This window comes from Cornus florida, unplaced genomic scaffold (genome assembly GCF_030987335.1).
Source record: "Cornus florida cultivar Cherokee Brave unplaced genomic scaffold, ASM3098733v1 CherokeeBrave_3.0.0_Hap2_Chr11, whole genome shotgun sequence".
Taxonomy (NCBI): Eukaryota; Viridiplantae; Streptophyta; class Magnoliopsida; order Cornales; family Cornaceae; genus Cornus; species Cornus florida.
In genome coordinates, this window is record NW_026775581.1 from 110,873,619 (window position 1) to 110,893,570 (window position 19,952).

Consider the following 19,952-nt stretch of genomic DNA (forward strand, 5'->3'; position numbering starts at 1 on the left):
TTGTTTCTCTCTCCTCCCTATGTTTCCTCTCTCTCCTCTCCCATTGGACGATGTTTTCGTGATGTGCACGTTAGTGCCGCGGCCGTCGATGGTCTTGAAAGAGTTGACGAGGAGCTCGTGCTTGAGCTTGATGAGCATGTTGGTGGAGAAGACGATCCAGAGGGGCTCCGTCTGGATCACGGCGTGCCGGAGGGTCCCGGAGTTGGGTTCGCCGCGTTGTCGTCGGAGGAGTCGGTGACGACGTTGATCCGGCCACCCTTACCGCCGAGCGCGCTTTTTTCGAACCCTATGGCGCAGTTGGCGAGGCGTTGCCGGTTGTTGGCCCAGTTTGGGTCGCATTTCCAGCAGTCGTCGATGGGGTTTCTGGTGAGGCATGTCTTGCCCTTTGATTCGACATTGTTGGCCAGCATTTGTCGTCTGGATATAGAGACATTGAGACTCCTGTAGTGAAAACAGAGCAAACCAGAATGTGAAAAAAGCCCTAAAAATGAGCAAAAATCAGGTATTTTGTTGTTCTTGAAATTGTGTGAAAAGAGAGTGACCCACATGATAAAATGCTATAATGAACAAAACCCAAATATGAATCTTTATATTTTTAACTTTCTTAAAACAATGTGAAAACAGAGTGACCCAAATTATAAAAGCCCTAGAATGAGTAACACACAGATGTGTTGTGTGTGTGTTTTTTTCCTGTGAAAACAGACACCCAAATGAGAAAATCTACAATGAGCAAAACCCGGATGTGGATTTGTGTGATTTTGTTGGGAGAGTGATGTTTTCACCTTTGGAGTTCTTGAATAATCACCTTTGCGGTGGCGATGGCAAACCGGCGAGGATGAAGACGGTAGTGGACTTGCGGCGGTGCTTGGCGAGATTGAACGACAGTGGGTTTTCGGAGCGGCGAGAGCGGCGGGCAAGGAGAAGCTCGGCTGTAGAGAAACTGTGGCTGACTTGCGGCACGGTGGGCTGAACTCGGCCGGTGGAATGGATGATTCGGAACGGTAACCGGCGAAGATGAATGGACTGAAGATGAAGGAGAGATTTTTTTTCGAAAAAAAAGAAAAAAAAAGAGGACTGAAGGAGAGAGAAAATGGGCTTCGGATGGATTTTACCCGTAACCCAAATTTGATCGAGTATTATCCATTTTTTTTTTTTTAAGACAGGTGTTAAGTTTTCATATAGTCACGTCATGGTGGAGGACAAAACTTGCTGTGATAGGACAGGATCCAAGCATTGTTTTTTAAAAGACATATTGGAGTAATGGTTGCATCATGTGCAGTAGAATGAGGTTCATCCTCCCTGTTGACGTGGCTTCATAAAATTTCAACACCTGTCAATTATTAAGATGGGCAATGCCCATCTATTTGCGGGTTTATCCCAATCTCATTGTAATTTTTACCACCATTAAAGGTGTATAGGTTTTTTATTTTTTGTTTACTTTTTAATCAAATAATATTTTTGGTTTTAATTCAATAAGCTGGATAGCCCAAAAATTTAAACGGGCTTGTAAATATAAATATAGTTACACCTAAATATAATATTGAATAAGATAATGTATTTACAAAAAAATCAAAATATTATTCATATGTATTAAATTATATTCATTTTTATAATTTTAATTTTACTGTTTATTATCTATACTTCTGTATATATACACACTACTATATATGTATATTGATTTGTATATTTTTCATTTGATTTGACTGAAACTATGATCTTAGATAGAGCAAAATGAAAACATAGTTAAAGGCTTTTTATTGTAATTGCTAATGAAAAGAAAAAAAAAAAAAAAAGGTCTTCAAATCAATCCACTCTTGAAAAATCCTTTCTATTAAAGACCATGTCTAATAGTGTATCAAACTATTACAAATAAATAAATATTTTATTAGCTGTTCCAAAATTCTATCAACTCCAATAACTACTCTTTTTTGTTTCTTAACTCTAGTTATTTGTTTCATTAATTAAGGAAAATTTTGACTTTACAAATCGTTAAACAATAACTTTGAGACACAACTCAAACGGTTTCTCCGATCTGTCTCATTTGACTTGAACTTAAAATGCCAACTCCAATTGATTAATTTCTGACCTCACATTAAAAAAACAAGTCTTAATTATGGGAAGAAACTCTCCCTATAAATTTCTTCCAACATCTAGCCCATCCCTACCGAACTAAAGATTGAAGCTTATCATATATTTACACACATATATATATAGATTTGACCATCTATTGATTGATTGTATCGATGGCCACATTTAAAGGGTGGATGATTATTTTTTGCCTCGCGCTAATTTTGATTTCATCTGATTTTTTAACCTCCGCAAAGGAAATCGGTTATGGTGCTATCGGAAGGGATGACGAACCGTGTGATAAAAAATCGCATCCCGATGGATGTAAGCCTGAACCAACAAATCCGTATACCAGAGGTTGTGAGAAAATCGAACACTGCCGTGATGGACCATAAACAAAAATATTATGAGAAAGACCAACGTTGTGTGATGAACCACCTTAAAGAATTTAAATTTTTTATTGATCTCACATGTATTATGTATGTAGTGACCCAATAGTACTACATTGGCATTTGGGCACGTGAAAGCCTTAAATAATTATATTATTTACTTCTGGAACAAATAGTTCATATGAATAAAACAATAAACCTGTTGCAAGATTACTTTGGCGTGTTGTGTTTACCGATTTGAAAATAAGTAACTCTAAAAATACTCAAATTCATACATGAGATTACCATCACCTTTGAATCCTACAATATTACTATTAGGCTAAAAACAGTGATGGACCAAGAAATTCTATTGAAAGGAGGCGTTGTAGAAGGGGAAAAAAACATTTAAAAATAAATTAAATATAATTTTTTAAATAAAAATAATATATAAGAACTTAATTTTTATAAATAATATTTTCGCTTATTAAATTTACAAAAATTGGAAGGGGATGGACAGGTACATATAATGTGGGACAGGTGCATCACCTTTGAATCCTACAATATTAAATAAATCCAGTAGGGGTAGATGCCCCCACTGGCCCTTGTAAGTTTGTGCCTCTAATTTTTATCAGTATACTGTTAGATACATTCCTTTCTCGAATAAAAGTTTGTTTTGTTGGTTTTGTTAGTGTATTTTATGTTTGTGTTTAAGGGATGGATGTGACATTTTTGGAGAGGAAAACGTTTCTTCTTTTTTATTCGATTGAATGAGAGAAAAGATAAGAAGTTGACAACTTAGGTGTTGTTTAATAAAAAAATTAAGTACTTTAAATTTCAAGTGCTAAAGTTTTTAAATGGTTAAAAAGTTAATATTTTTAATAACTTTTTAAATTTTTAGTGTTTGTCCTTAAGTGATCAAACACACTAAATTGATTAAATATTGAATCGTTCTAGAATTAAGTAGGGTTGCAACTCGAATGGGTTGTGTGGGTTTAAGATACAACTCGAGTCCAACCCGACTCATGAAATGTTTAACATGAGCCTAACTATAACCCCATTTTGAACCCTAACTACTCAACTTTAGATCAACCCATCCTTCTTTTAAATTCAGGTTCGCAACTTGGGCTTAGATTTCAAATTAGAAAGTTGGGTTAATTCGGGTTAATCACATGGTCAATCTTCACACTGAATATATAATGTGATCTTGAATTACTTTAAGATTAAATTATTCTTAAATAAATAAATAAAGCTTATTAAATTTTTTTAGTAAATTACAAATAAATTCTTAGAAATGTAATTATCCTAAATGTTAACAAAAAAAATAAACAAATAAATAGATTTAACAAAGGAAGTTGAAAAGAAAAAAGGTGATAATAAAAGATATTTGTCACCATTTTAAACAAAAATCAAAATGAAAATTCGGTCTCTGTTGGGGCTGCATTTTTTATATGTTATGCTCCATGTGCAAATGAATAATTATGGAAATTTTCTTGTAAATATTCCGAGTTTTAAAAATAAAATAAGATTCTTGGAGCAGATTCTTAGATTGGCTATTTCTTTCTGGATATGATGTATTATTACACAACTCTTATATTTCTGAAATCATTGTTTCATAATATTTTTGTGCATCTATTATTAGCAATTTTTGGATACATGGTTTGGGAGATATGAATTTTGGAAGTTCGAATGAATTAAACATTTTGTTCCAAATATCCCCCCTTTTACCTCCCTTAAATAGTTAAGGGGAGTTTACTGAAAACGCAGATAGTCGAGAGGGATTTATGTCATGGAGACGCCGTGTAAAATTCTTCTAAACGGAGCCAAAATGATATTAAACACAAGTTCTAATTGTTTTCAAACGAGAAGAGCCCCGAATTGAATCCACAAACAAATGAACTGATAAAAAATATACTAAAAATTTAACTTGACTTATTTACAAATCTGAACTATTTGGGGACTAAAATTATTTTATTTTTAAACAATACTTTCGTTTTCACATATAAGGAGGAACATCCTCCTCACAACTAACTTTCCATATATCTTTGAACTTTTTAAAAATGATATGACATATCAACCGTAAGTAGGAGGTTTCTCCTCACAAATGAAAGGATTTTATTGTTCTTTATTATGGAAATGTTGATTTCCCAAAGGTCAACTCATAACCATACGTGCAGTGGATTAATTTAATTGTTGACCTCTTCTTAAATTAGCTATAAATATCAATAATTGCCTTTATTTAGGCATTCTCTGTGGAGGTTTTACCCTCTCTTATTTTATTTTATTTTATTTATTATTTTTTAACATATCCCTCTTCACCTGTGAGGAGGAACATCCGACTTGTCAAGATATATTTCAACATTTTAGCAAGTTGTTTATCAGTAACACCCACTCAAAAAGTATGTTATTTTTCGTTTAATTTTTTTTTTTTATTGACCAAATAAAATGTAATAAAAAAAATGCTATCGGATAATATTATGACATATCAACCATAAGGTCTCAAAGTTCTCAGTTTCAACCACAATTGACCTCTTCTTAGATTAGCTATATATATTAGCAATTGCCTCTGTTTGGGGATCCTCTCTGGAGATAAATTCACAAGGAACAAGATATAAATGTTAACAATTGCCTTGGTTTAGGAATCCTCTTTACAGGTGATATGTCATAATTTCTTTGAATTTTAGTTAGTATAGTTGTACCAGATAGACCAACCTACAACATGGGTTTTTTTTTTTTTTTTTTATTTTTTACTTACTATATAATGTTATGAAAAATGCGCTATATCGAAAGATATTATGATATATTATATCACTATATTTTAAAATAAAGTCATTAATGAAAGACAAAGGAGACAGAAAGTTAAGAGATACAGGAAATAGAGACGCCGCTTAGAGGAGAGAGAAGATAATCCGTGATGAAAGATCAAGAAGATAACATTGAAAACTTATCTCTTTGTCAATGTGTTTGGTTATAAATTTTAAATACAAAGATATACTACTACTTATTTATTATTCTTATTTTAATAGAAGTTTGGTTGGAATTAATATAAATGAGATATGTCTATTAATATAAATAAAATTATAAGTGAAATAAAAATTTATAAATAATAAAAATATATATTATTATTTTATCACCGTCCGTATCTTATTTTTTTAAAATTTACCGTATCCAAATGTCTTTGTCTTATCGTATTTGTATTTTGTATCGGTGTTCGTGCTTTGTACATCATTACCTATGCCAAGTAAGGCCCAAGACTATGTTGGTCTCCAATCTTGCCCTCCGACATTATACAACAGATGGGACCAAATCGAAGTAACGGACTTTTAGACTGGAAATTCCATGACAGCTACAAAATTGACGATAGAATCATATTGCAAGGCCTCCGCCCCTAAAGGCAATTTAAGTGGTTTTGAGACTAAGATCCCATTAGGGAGAAGGCCCAGTCAGAGAATACTTCTTCTTCTCAGTTTTGATTTCTCAATTCTCTCTTGCATATTAATCTTTAATTTTTCTTCTATTATAGAATTAATTAATAGTATTCATATTCATATATTAAATATAAAAAGGGATTCGTTTAAAGCAACTAAGCATTTGTGTCAATAACAGTAACAACTAGGAGATTGGAATATAGAGAAATTATGTTGAATATGTTTGTATTATTAATGTATCACTTGTTGGCTCTTACAACGAATATTATTGAATAAATCAAATTAGTTAGGACTTAACAAAATTAGAAAGTCTTCCTTTACAATAACTAAAAATCAATGATGAAACTTGTCTTCAAATTAGAACTTGAGCTATTTGTAGTTTGGTTCTTCAAATCAAAAACTAATTAATTAGTAGATTTAAACCCAATAGACGAGGGAATTGTGTACTTTACAAGATGGGTCTTCACATTTTTCTAACGGGCACATCAAATGTCTAATGACGAGAGATTAAATTGTGGGTTAAGTGTGATGCAATTTTAGAATTTGTATAATTCTATATATACAAAATAAAAAAATATAAAAATTTGAGAGTTGCAACTTTAAAATTATATATATATATATATACACACACACACACACATAAAAAATAAAAAAATAAAAAAATAAATAAAAAAGATTTTTTTTAGAGGCCCCACGGCTGCGCGGCCAAGGAGCCTCAATTGGCTCCATCGCTGACTAGTTCTCTTAATCATGAGAAGATTGGAGGACTGATGATAAGAGATGCCTCTCTGAATCCCAGAGAAGGCTTCTTCAATAATTATTGTTTATGACGTTACATGTATGCCAGATGTACTGGTATATAATTACAATGGTTAAGCCATAGCTATCATAATTTTGAAGAACCTTCTTTGGAAATTGTTTGTCCCCTCAATCATTTAGCACTAATCAATGCGGGCGACATTAGCGAGAGTGGCAGTCACACAGTTGGATTGGACTCTACCGAGTAATGACCATTAAATCAAAATCAATAATGCAATGGTTATCAATTGAACAAAGTCGACACCTTTGTCAGTATCTCGCACCTGCCCGCATGGTATGATATTGTCCCTGCCCACATGGTATGATATTGTCGGACCTGAACCTACACAATTTTGCTACAGAGTTTTAATCCCAAAAGACCTCGTACCAATTGGAGTTACCCCAACACATATAAGCACTTCACCTTTCCCTTACTCAGATGATGTGGGATTGTGCACCTCGCTAGTGTGGTAGTCTACCAGTGCCTCGCATCTGCCCACGGCACACCCGCACATAGGATCATCACAGTAACTTTGTAAACAATTTTCTATTATCAGAAAACTAAAAATTATATAATTTATTTTTTATTTTTTAAAAATTTATGTATGAAAATACATGTTTTTAGAGAATTATAAAAAATTGTTCTCTAAAAATAATTTTTTCTATTCTTTAAATTCTTAAAAACTGTGTTGAGAATTATAAACCAAACCTTTATATATATATATATATATATATATATATATTTGCAATTCTATTCAACAATTATATTTTTCATAATAAATATGTGAACTGTTCATAGATTTTCAAAGAAAGCTGCACAGCAACAATGGAGAGATGGTTGAGACATGGTTGAGACATCATGGCATGTTTTTCAATTAATTGTGTGTGTGTGTGTGTGTGTGTGTGTGTGTGAGTGAGAGAGAGAGAGAGAGAGAGAGGGGTGTGGGTGCAAATCAATTAGAATTATATCACAATCATGGAATATTGCCAAACTATCACGTACAGTAAAGTGTTATGGTACCAATCAAGTTGCTGTTAGAAACACAATATGAGCAGAGTAAGTCGGTCATGGTCTGCCCCTGTCATAACGCCAGTAAAGACCAAGCCATTGCTTGACCTTTCCCATTCATTTTCATCCTCTTTTTCAAAGATATCATCACACACGAGACACGACGCACTGAATGATAACTTTGATAAGGACATGCACGATTCAAACAATTTTATTTATTTATTTTTTTTTTCAGAAAAATTATCTATAGGTTATATAATAGATCATACTTTTTTTTCTTTCTTTATAAGACAAATTAAGCCCAATCAATTTTAATTAGATTTAGACAAATAATTCTTACTTCTAATTTTTTATTTATTTTTATTTTTTACCATTTAAGTTCTAGGGAACTCAAACTTTCATTTACACCCTTGCAAAATTAGATATAAAATTTAACTAAAATATATGTTAATATTTTATTAATATTTATAAAGTTTTTAAGGATTTTATACAATATTTATTTGATTGAAATGCAATTAAATCAATTATACTTTAAAATTCATAAATTGTTATTCACTAATTGACTAAAAATTAAAGGAATATGAAAAAGGATTACATATCAATTTTCAAATAAAACTTTACTTCTATTGGTTAAAGATTTAGTAGTTTAGAACTTAAATGAAAAAATAATAATTTAAAAATAAGATTTATTGGTCTTATTGATACGACTTATCCGTCATTTTAAAGGCAAAATAAGACTTCATTGTAATTTTTCCATCCCCTCCCTTGTTTTATTTTTTGATTTGATAAATACTCGCATACATAATATGTAGACGCTCACTGTGAAAACTAAAAACCTCTCACCTCCATCTGAGAGAAAAGAGCCATCTCTCGTATAAGTACTTCTTGACAGAGGCATGACCAAAAATCTAACATTTTTAATTTTCCAAGTTTCAAGTGCTTTTCAGAAAAATATGATGTTACCGTGAAAATTGTGAGTGAGATTTTATATATTTATTATTATTATTTATTATTTATTTTGCAATAACTAAAGTGAAGACAAGTTCCAATTGAAGCATACACAACCTTTCACAAGCGGCCGAAATAGGTGTCACGACGCCCAAAAGCATTTTATTACAATTCCTTGGGAAAATATATATATATGTGCGTGTGTCCCCAATCGGGATTTAAAAATGTGCATGAGTGCATATAACAAATCCATTTGATGCCCCATAACAAATCCATCGATGCCTTACAACAACTCCAATTGGTTGCCCTATGTGGCGTACAACATTGGGAGGAAAATATCATTATGTAAATTATTATGTAGTAGAATTGGTATGTTAATTATGCAAATTTGACCGAATTTTATTATGAAAGAAAAGGTTAAATAATACTTCAAATTTCAGATTTCTTACATGTTTTCTTTTTGTTGAGATTTATTGGAGATAGGAGTTACAGGACAACCCCTTTTTATAAGGAGAAATAAGAACTTAAATAAATAACTCTTTTTATATTTGAAAGGTTACTCTACTTATACTAGGAAGTATAAAAAGTCAATTAATGAATGTGTACAAGAATATGTATACATATACAAGTGTACCTTCTAGATGCATGAACACAACATCTTCTCTAGATTTCTATAGGTTTTAAAAACTAATCCCCAGTAAGAACATCACAATATGTAAATATATAACATACTAAGAGTACCAAAAAAAAAAAAAAAACCCTCTTACTTTTATCCCTTTTTCATATAATATTATATAATTTGTGTGTGTGTGTGTGTTTTTTTTTTTTTTTTTAATGTGTCCGGCTAAGCACAAGACTTTTAATTCAACTAGTAGTCTAAGCACCCTTGTAATTTTGATGGAAGGCACGTCGAAGTGGGGCCCACCATAAAGAAAAGAATAGAAACAAACAAGAACATGGTTTGCATGACCTTTTAATGGGGAAGGGAAGAGCTATAAAAAGTCAAAGACGGACAACCATGTCCACCACAATTAAGCACATACAAGAACAACACCAGGAGGCACCACTACCTTATTATCACTTTTTTGTCTCTCCTTCCCTCCCCACCCAACCCCTTCTCTCTCTCTCTCTATATATATATATATATATATGTATGTATCATCCTAATTCTTCTTCTGATCATATATATATATATTTGAGCTAATATTATTTCAATCCAACACTGATCATCATATATCTAAAGATGATTCGGGGACGTATGAGACTGCCTGGTTTCTGCATGAATGGGTGTTTTCGAGTCCATTCTCCTCCTCGACAATACAAGCAAACCTATAATTCCATTAAACCAGATGACAAATTCGCCGAGTTCTCTGTCAACAGCATTGATAATATGAGCTTCAACACCGGCGACACGTCGTCCAAAGGAGATACTGAAAGCGGCAATAGAGTGATGGTGGTGGTTGATTCCACCATTGAAGCTATGGATGCTCTTCAATGGGCATTGTCTCACACTGTACAAATCCAGGATACTATTATTCTCCTCCATCTAATTAAACCATCAAGACTAGGTATGTTCCAGTTACTATATAGGAATAAAATTAAACAATTAAGTGGTACTATATTTATATATAATATGTTTTTTTTTTTTTTTTTAATTGCAGGTCCGAATTCTAACAGACAAAAGGCCTATGAACTTCTTTGCTCTATGAAAAGTATGTCTCAAATGACACGACCTGGGGTAAGTAATTAAAATCTAATTTGTTTCCCATTTCTGAATTTAAAGGAAAGAGTATTATATGGATTAGCTTAATTTTGCAAATTCTAACAATTCTTACTTCTCACATTTTCTAATTGAAACACACCCACACATGATCATCTGCTTTTTTGTACATACTAAGGCACATGAATATAACTGTATATATTCATTCTTTTTCTTTTCTTTTCTCTTTTTTATTTTTCCATTTTTTATTATATATGTATGTATGATTACCTACCTTTCTATAAATATGTATTATTATTTAAATTTCTAGTACTTAATAACTTCATTTAGCCAAATGGTTCATTGTAAAGTATTAAGTTCTTAAAAAAATTTGGAATCTAAAAGACCAAGTCAAACCCATTTCTAAATGCAGGGGTATAACAGTTATTATGTATATAATAATATAGAGAGATAAAGAGAGAGATGGTGTTAAGTCAACAAGGCATATATTGCTTGTACCACCAACTAATTCAATGCCGACCACAAGTAAATACAAAACAAGAAGGGCTTTCTTGCAATTACAAATATTCATATATCATAGTCTAAATTCTGTAACATTTGGATATTGAAACCGTGTGAGTATGGTATTGATTAGGTGCACATTGAGATAGCATTACTGGAAGGGAAGGAAAGTGGTCCAACCATAGTGCAAGAAGCAAAGCAACGAAGAGTGTCACTGCTGGTCTTAGGGCAAAGAAAGCCATCGGTGGTTTGGCGTCTGCGGTCGACGTGGGCGGGGCGGAGGAGTCGCAGTAGGGTTGTGGACTACTGTATCCAACATGCTGGTTGCTTGACCATTGCAGTGAGAAGAAAGAGCAAGAGATATGGAGGGTATTTGATTACCACTAAGCGTCATAAGAATTTTTGGCTTTTGGCTTAGAAATACAAACGTTGGTATGGTTGATACATGTGAAAAATGGTTGTGATTGTCATGATTGTGGGGTTAATGTCATTGGATTTATGTTGGAAATCAAGTGTATAAAAAAGTTGTGTCCAATTTCATGACTCTAGATATCTAATTGTACTATAGTATCTATAAATAGCATAAAAACTTTGTTGTTTGAGGACCATGCAGATCATATGAAAAAATTCATCAAAAATTCATTTGTAGGGTATGAGATATATGTCATACACTTTTAACTAGACATACACTTAAAAAAAAAAACATATCAAATAATTTAATTTTATTACATCATTAATTTTAAAAGGGTAAAATGCTTATATTGAACTATCTATTGTTTTACTCTAAAAAATAAAATAAAAGTATTAAATAATATAAATATTTAACAATATGCATAAGTCCCTCTGTTTAGAGAATTGACATGTTCAAGAGAATTGACATGTTCAAGTCCATGTAACAAGGTTCGGGAGTAAGAACAGTTACTCCAAATATATATACATATATTGACATGAAATCTATGTATTACAGGGCAGCTGTATCCATCATTTTGAAGCCCTCACATACTCTGTTTCCTCGACACAACTCCAAAAATTCTACAGCAGCCCCTTCGATTAGCTTCTTTTTCCATATAAAAAATTGCAGCTTGCCACATCAGAAGTCACAATAGCAACTACATAAAAACACCTCCTAAATACTTGACTCTCAAAGCTAAAACTGACAATTACCCATAAATTTCAATTTTCAAATGAACTATTTGTTACTAACGGTAATGCAAAAGTACTAAAGTAGTGTACTTATAAAACCTTAGCAAATAAAAAATGCTAAAAAGAGAGCCAGAAAAGCAACTAGTTAAATGCTCACCAATTGTAGATATCATTTGCAATAGTAATGCCCTGAAAAGTATGTTCAGAAATCATCTTACAATGACCATCTTATCTGTTTGAAAATTTAGGTAATGGGGAAAAAATATATATATAAATAGAAATAAAAAGGAAAGAAAACAATATTTCGCTTCAACTACATTGTAATCCAAAAGAGCTGAGAGATTATTACAAGAGTTGCTACAAAACAAACAATTCTATAGCTTGCAAAATGGGGATAAACCAAAAACAAATCCCCCCACACACCTTTACCTGATACATTTTTGCTTCCTAGTCTATAAGAATCATGTTTCCTTTCAAGATTTTAAAATGGAAAGATGAAAGAGAAAAGGAGAAACTCCTAGCATCAAAATTTTCTACTGCTAACTCTATAGTATAGCTTCGAGAAATTGTAAAAATGTTGAAGAATGCATAAAATTACCCACAGTCAAAAAGTATCAACTTGTAACACAACCTTGGATATATGGATGACTCTGATTCACATACCGTTCCCATAGAGGTTTATACCTGCCAATAGCCAACTTCAGCCACGGCTTCATGTTCCCATTGAAGTGAATGACAGCTGCACTCTCAATCAGACGGCTGTCAATATTCAGGTCATAACCCAGTCCTAATACATGCCATCTCCGATCAAGAGGCTCTGTCAGTCCATAAAAAGCTAAGAGGCCCGGAGGAAGTGTGCCCAGCTTCCAGAGTGACCTATCGGCATTCCTTTCCTGCCAGTAATGATACCGTGCAGTCACATTTGCTTTCCTCCATGCAATCAAATCAAAAACATTCATACCAAATGCCCAGCCGCAAGCCTGCGGGTCAAACTTCGAACTAATGGTTGGATTTGAGAAGTTGAGATACTTGTAATAACGATGAAATGCTTCAAGACAAGTTTCCACAGCTCCATTCACGTTTCCATGTAAATCCAGTGAAAAAAGAGGGGTGAGATCCTTCTGGACAACAACATCATCATCAAGAAAAACAACCTTCTCCAGCTGGGGACAGATCTCTGGGATGTAAAACCGAAGATAATTCAACAAATATAGGTACTTTGGATGCCGAAATTTTGGCTCAACTTTCATATCTTGAGACCCTCCAAAATAGAACGCCCGAGAATCCATTTCAAGTAGCTGTTTTGCAACAGGAGAGTAAGAACCATTTAGCCAAGTAAAATTCTCAATGTTCTGAACTTCTATTGTGCATCCTCTGAAGTCATTCGTCAGAAACCAAGCCTGCATTGCCCCATAGTTGACTCCATTTGTAACAATGTGGAAAACAAGCTGCTTTGGATGGTCGGCATTGGAGATGGTGGAGTTGATGACAACCGAAACAGCCAGCAGATTATCTGAAAATATGCAGAAGTGGTACAGATTGTTGTCCACAAGTCGGGGAGAGTTGCTCTTCTCGTCTGCGAGCTCTTGGAGGGACTTCTTTGTAAGCCAATCAGCCATGAGTTTAATATTTAGGCAGTGGAGATTTTTAGGCAATGCTTCAGCAGCCAATTGTCCAAACACCGTACTTTGAACTGATGCTGCACTTGCACGCTCTTCAAGGGCTTGAATATGAGATTTCATTGTCATTATTGTGGTAGCAATGTCATAATGGGCATCTTTTGCCTTAAAGATTAGAGATGAGAGGCTTTTAATGATAGATTCTGCTTCCTCTAGTGTGATGAGCTCCTCCCTCATGGCAGCCTTTGAGAGCAAAAGCTGGCAACTTCTGATCTTTGAACTGAGCTCCCAAGCAAGGTGAAGGTTATTGTGCTCCTTCGCAATAATAACATAAGCTTTTGCAAGTGTCATTTGTTCTGCTAATTGCCTGGCATATGATTTAGCACTCAACATATCTTCAGTAAAATTTGAATGTGCATGGGTAATGTGTTCGTGTATGTCTTGTTTCTCCTGGTGAAAGAAGGAAATCACATGCCAGATTAGTCGTCAACAGAGTAATTAGAAAACCATAACCAATCCAACAACTTATACAGTAAGAACAGTGAATAATTCAGATGAAAGGATTTCCTTAGAAGTTTCGAAGGGTTTGAAGCATTTAAACTAAATTGGAATACAACAATCTTATCAGGGAATAGTGATGTGATACATACACAAAGGCCTACTAGTATGCCACAAACATATGAAACGAATGTTAAGGCAGCTATGTCAATTGAACAACACATTTAAATTGTATTACTACCAGCGACCAAACTATTATATTGCTAAAATATATCTTCTACATGTATGACATTATAGGTAAGATCATGCTAACTATTAGTTTAGTATCTTTGTATCTGATGTCATGGTGCTAAAACTCACCGTATTCTTCAGATCTTCCACATTACCAAAGATAACTAGGACAGATATTCTTTTCTTTTCCCCAATCCAATTTTATTAATTATTTTCATCAGATAACTAGACATAGTTTTATCATATGATAGATAGGACATTATTTAACTTAAGACTGACTCAAGTTCTTGGGAACTCAAAATTTTGCATTTAAGGGTAAGGGTGCATGAAACACATATGAAAGCTACAGTGGACCAAGACTAAAGAATTCTCGTAGCATAACCCCATTACTAAATCATTCGATGCATTTTACTATTCTTGTCAAGAAAAATACCTTACATGATTTTAATTAAAGGTCTATCTGATTAACCAACCAGCAGGTCAAGTTGAAAATGAACAGTTGATCAAGACGAGCAAAGATATTGATGGAACAGCACAATAACAAAGGATTCCAGTTGATCAACAAAATTTGCTCATTAATTAAAAAAGTAGAATAGTAGATTCCATTTACACATATTGGATAGTCTCTAGTGTAACCGCCTAACAAGAAAAGGTAGAAATTAACATTATCTAACACAGTTTCTTCTTCTAGAAAAGTGAACCCTTACTTCTGCAAACCTACAGTATTGTGACAACTTCCAGCTCCAAAATTGTGATTCTCAACATAAATGCAAGCCTATAACATTTGCAGTTCTTTTGCCGCAAAACCATCAATCTATCATGATGGAACCATGAACCAGCTTAAACAGACACAACAACAACCAAAGAAGAAGAAGAGCTAAACTGTCATTGGTACGAGCGTCTCCAATGCTCTCTCAAATGTCCTCTCAAACCCAAAATATAGGAGATTTTGTTTTCTGATACACTCCAATGGTGTGTGCTATACAGCCTCTCAAAATATGGGATTCTCAAAACTTTTCTCATATATAGCAGGTTGCTATAAGTTGAAAACATGAGATACTAAGCCCTTTTTTTGGATTTTTGTGCAGATATGGGCTGGAAAGTACATGGAAAAGCAAGAATAATGACTTGATTAAAATAAGGAAAGTAATTGTCAAAGTGTCAGCACAATTGGAGCAGAATTGCTAAAATATAGCATTTTGGCACTGTATCTCCTCTTAAAATATAACTTTACCATGGAGAAATAACATTTTGCATTAGAGATGCTCTAATCTAGGAAAAAAAAAAAAACTGTCATTGATAGGAATACTGTGAAGTTCTTGAAAAATAAAGTAAAAATCTACTTCCTCATACAACCATTCATATATGGTAGGAAAAGGGACCATCATCGAGTCAATTTCAAATGAAATTGAAATTCCACTTTCTATTGCTTCATTTATGCTGTAAAATTTAGATATATATCTAACCTAAAATAACTTATGTTACTTTCAATTAAGGTTGCAATTTTATAAATCATAAATTTAAGTACTTGTGAAATCATTTTATGTGCAACCAACTCCACCACATACTCACACCATGATACTAAGATGTATCCCATTAGATATAAAATTTATTTGTCCATCTGTAATTTGAGTTTCAGTAATGTAAAAGAAAGAGCTTGCCTGCCATGGTAAACATGGCTGGGGGCATTTTCAAATACAAACCTACATTAGAGTATCACACTTGTTTTAGGAGACCGTGTTGCTCCCTTGGATGTCATATTAGCACCGCTACTGCTCTAGACCATGATTCTGCTTAGCAATTTAAAAAACTTTTATGACTTCTTTTATATATTTTGAACCTCTGATACATAATTATTTAGTAAAATAATTTTATTCAACCAAGGTTAACATGATTTCAATACCTTAATTATCCATGTAAAGATTCACTGGTCCAAACTGTGATAAAATCTATTTGACAGTACTACATAAATGATTCAAAACGGTTCTCCTTTTTGCTTGATACGAGACAAAAAATAGAAAAGGAACAATATCAAAGGAGAAGTTCTGACCATTATTAGAGCAGGAATGATTCTTTATTTCTAACTTCTAAGGGAGAATATTTTCAAGGGCATAAATAAATAATCTCATTACAGAACTTAATTGGAGAAAATATTCCAAATAAAACTACAATTGAACACCTAATACAACCTTAATACAACAAGAAAATCAGCCTTAAAATCAGCAAATTAAAAGACTACATGGAGATAAAAAGTTAGGGCTAAAGCATGGGCTCAATCTCTTTGGTGATCTAATCATATGACTAAAGCTCCTCTAGAGATGCAAATCCCCCACTAAATTCACAAACCCTCATTCTTATATGATTTATGCAATGTCTCAACATGGTCTTCAATAAATCCGGAAAATAAATCAAGGGAAACTAAATTGCTAGAATGACCAGAACGAGCCAGATCATGCAAAGAGACATTGACATAATCTTCCAATACCCACAAGTGTAGCTAAGGTTGCCTTAATTCTTATACATAGTTATTAAAATATTTTATGCCTCTCATCGGACATCTTTTTAGTCATTATTATCATATTGAATAATTTTGCTAGTCAAGAGACGCGGTCATCACCTAACCACCTTCAAGCCTCAATAGCACTGCCACCAGGTCCTCAAATCTTCATATTTTCATTTTAACCACCTCATTTGCTGATCTTTTGGGAAAATATATTTTCTCTAATCTCCTTATGTTACCATAACCTTCAAAACCTCCACTTCTTATAGGACTTTCATTCAACAGCTTCTCAAAGTAAATTTCCACCTTTCTCTAAATTGATCATCTTTCACTAAAACATTTACATTCTCACTAATCGCCCACTTAACTTTATTAAAAAATTTATTTTTCCTCTCCTTTACTTAGCAAGACTATATATCCTTTGTACCTACTTCAGAATAAATATCATATGCTCTATACCTAGTTTCTCTCTCACACTTTTAACTTCTTTGGATGTTTGTATTTCTCAAAGGTTTCTTCCAGTAGTTTTTGCCACATTTTATAACACTCCGTTTTAGCAATGGTCTAGCACCCTCATTCCATCATCTAAGTTCCTTAGGTAATGGCCTTCTTCCTTTTGATTCCACAGAGTCTCTTTTACTATTATTTTAATAATTGCAGCCATCATAGTCTACGTTAAATTAAAAAAGAAACAATAAAAAAAGAAAAGAATGTCATTGTCATGCCATTTTTAATATGTTGGAAACTGGACCAACTAAACTGGGTATGTACATGATTCAAGATGTTCGAACAAGTCTACAAGATCTACAAATCTTTCCCTTCTTGGGCTAAAAAATCTTCCATTCATAGTGATACATCAAAGAAATGACAAGCACCCACCTGACTTCCTGCTTGTGTTTGCTTTTCAGCAACTAGCACCAGGATATCTCATAATAATTATTCATTTCATGAAGAATACTCTGTCGATGAAGAGCTTATGATTAAAAAAAAGAAGAAGAAGATGGAGAGCTTCCCATTTCTTTAGGTTCAAATGTACATTTATGCCTAAACAACCACACAAACGGAGCGCTTCTCAGAGAAGAATGGTGTTAAGTATTGAACTACTGACCGTGGATGTTTCAGAAACTCAGAATTTCCAAGCGTGCTATGTGCCTTTCATCTATATCTGATTGCCACTGCTAACCAGAAACAAGAATGCAATTTTCTAGTGGTGTGTAACTCCATCTTCAAATCCTTCAGATACACACATAGGGCAGGAGAACCATCACTCAAAATTCAGTCCTCGAAACACAGAAGACAGAGCTTCCTATTTGATAACACAGAGATGACAAGAAAAAATTTATGTATACACATTCTGCCCTTATGGAATGCTTGATAATATAGCTTCATGATCCACCGCAAAATTATCTTCCTAGTGGGAGATGTATCAAATAGAGGCCTTCCCCTCACAGAGAACCTACTAACTTTGGAAACAACTCAATGCCTCCAAAATCACTACTGTTGGATCCATTTTGGAATTAATTAATCCAATGGACATACCTATACTAAAAGTTAAGCTAGTCAAGCTAATTAAGAAAATTCAGGGCATAAAACTATGCTAAATTTTTACTTGATTCTTGCCACAAATAGAATTTATTCTACACAACCCTCTGAAGAATAGTGTTGACTCCATCAGTGAATTCCTATATAGTTATAACTTGACATTAGAGTAGCAAAAGCAATTTCAAGGCTGCTTAACAAACATCATTAAAAGACATAACAGAAAATGACTTAATTTCAACCCAAATTGCAGCCTGCTTGCCAAAATTTTGCATTCAAATACTAATTTCGAAACTTTTTTAGCCCCTCATCTTATCAAATTAAATATATATAAATAAAAAAATAAAACTAAAAACCTTTTTCTTCCGATATTCACAGAAAGTAACCATAACCATGTCTAACAGAACAGATAAATTCTCAGTAGATGCGTCTCTATAAGTAAAGATCAACTCTATCAAATTAAAAAGTGATTTATTACAAGAAACACATGACAATCCAAGCAACATAAGAGGAAACAGATTTAAAATAATCAAGAAACACATGATAATCCAACAAACATAAGATGAAACAGATTAAAGTAAGATGTTGGAGTGCTCTCGTCTTACCTGTATGGGCTGTTCGATTCGATCGTCGTGCTGATGATTATGATGAACAACAAACAAAGCAAATCCAGCAAAAGCGAATAGCCCAAGAAGCACCCAGATCCAATACGAGAACCTCCTTCTAACCGGGCGCCGGTAGTCCGCCGCCCGCCGCCGCATGTTTCGCCGGTTCGTTCCACAATTCACAACCAAATCAAGAATCTAAAATCCCCCATCACCCAGATTGGATAAGAAAAGCAATGAATTAGACCCATCACTCTCACTAAATCAAAATTTCAAAACTGACCCATCAATCAATTCAAAAACAAAATCAAGAATTCGGAGCAACCCATCAATCAGATTGAATCAAGAAAGCAATGAAATGTTGTATCTCTCACCAGCTATGTTTCTTGTGACTTATAGGATCAGTTAGTCGTGTGAACGTGAACTCACCCTGTAGGCTATATATATATAAATAAATATATACACCTTTGAATCTAGATTTAGCTGATTTTGGAGGTAAGGAATGGAATAAAGAGGACTAGTGCAATCTGTGCATTGGATAGGAGTGAGGGAGAGTAAAGTTCTGGACAAATGCTTTTGAACGTGAAGAGCTCTCTCTCCACATGAATATCAATCTTGGGGGAGGGAAAGAGGAGAGGAAAAATGTGAATCCTACGGCACTACTTCGAATCAAGGAATTAATTGGGCAATTACAATTAAGAAGGGAGGGCCGGCAGATGTGAGCGAGCATGTTTGGTAATGCAAATAGCATATGAATCCAACTCGGGCGTTTTTGGTTTAGTCTTCAGTTCTCAAAAATTCGGAAGGAGAGAAGTTTTTCTAGAGAATTGTAGTAAATAGTAATTCTTGAAAATAGTCCTTTTTTTCTAATTTAGAATTTAGAAATTATATTTTCTACATTTTATGATTTATAATTTTTAACATATGGAAGATTGTTTTAGAAAACCAGGTAATTTTTGGATGACCGCAATAGATCATGTA

The 19,952-nt window shown here is 33.5% G+C and overlaps 2 protein-coding genes across 3 annotated transcripts; one reads left to right on the plus strand and one right to left on the minus strand.

Moving 5' to 3' along the window:
• The first annotated feature begins 9,630 nt into the window (after positions 1 to 9,630).
• LOC132286417 (uncharacterized) lies at positions 9,631 to 11,469 on the plus strand. Its single transcript, XM_059788746.1, has 3 exons — positions 9,631 to 10,183; positions 10,277 to 10,353; positions 10,970 to 11,469. Exons 1-3 carry the CDS (start codon positions 9,859 to 9,861, stop codon positions 11,252 to 11,254), a joined length of 687 nt encoding a protein of 228 aa, XP_059644729.1. The 5' UTR covers positions 9,631 to 9,858; the 3' UTR covers positions 11,255 to 11,469.
• A 753-nt stretch (positions 11,470 to 12,222) lies between these two features.
• LOC132284091 (hexosyltransferase GAUT11-like) lies at positions 12,223 to 19,747 on the minus strand. Of its 2 annotated transcripts, XM_059786158.1 has the most exons (3): positions 19,346 to 19,747; positions 18,972 to 19,169; positions 12,223 to 14,048 (listed from the first exon to the last, which is right to left on the minus strand). In XM_059786158.1, exons 2-3 carry the CDS (start codon positions 19,125 to 19,127, stop codon positions 12,594 to 12,596), a joined length of 1,611 nt encoding a protein of 536 aa, XP_059642141.1. In that variant the 5' UTR covers positions 19,128 to 19,169; positions 19,346 to 19,747; the 3' UTR covers positions 12,223 to 12,593. The 2 variants fall into 2 exon arrangements, with proteins under 2 accessions (XP_059642141.1, XP_059642140.1); XM_059786157.1 differs by having other exon boundaries at positions 18,972 to 19,747.
• Positions 19,748 to 19,952: the final 205 nt, after the last annotated feature.

What these genes read in the sequence shown, in the direction of transcription:
- LOC132286417 (XM_059788746.1), top strand. Translation starts at nt 9,859, where the DNA reads ATGATTCGGGGACGTATGAGACTGCCTGGTTTCTGCATGAATGGGTGT. An exon ending in AATTAAACCATCAAGACTAG is followed by an intron (nt 10,184 to 10,276) that starts GTATGTTCCAGT and finishes TTTTAATTGCAG; the next exon opens with GTCCGAATTCTAACAGACAA. An exon ending in CTCAAATGACACGACCTGGG is followed by an intron (nt 10,354 to 10,969) that starts GTAAGTAATTAA and finishes GGTATTGATTAG; the next exon opens with GTGCACATTGAGATAGCATT.
- LOC132284091 (XM_059786158.1), bottom strand. Translation starts at nt 19,127, where the DNA reads ATGCGGCGGCGGGCGGCGGACTACCGGCGCCCGGTTAGAAGGAGGTTC. An exon ending in GAATCGAACAGCCCATACAG is followed by an intron (nt 14,049 to 18,971) that starts GTAAGACGAGAG and finishes TTCTTTCACCAG; the next exon opens with GAGAAACAAGACATACACGA.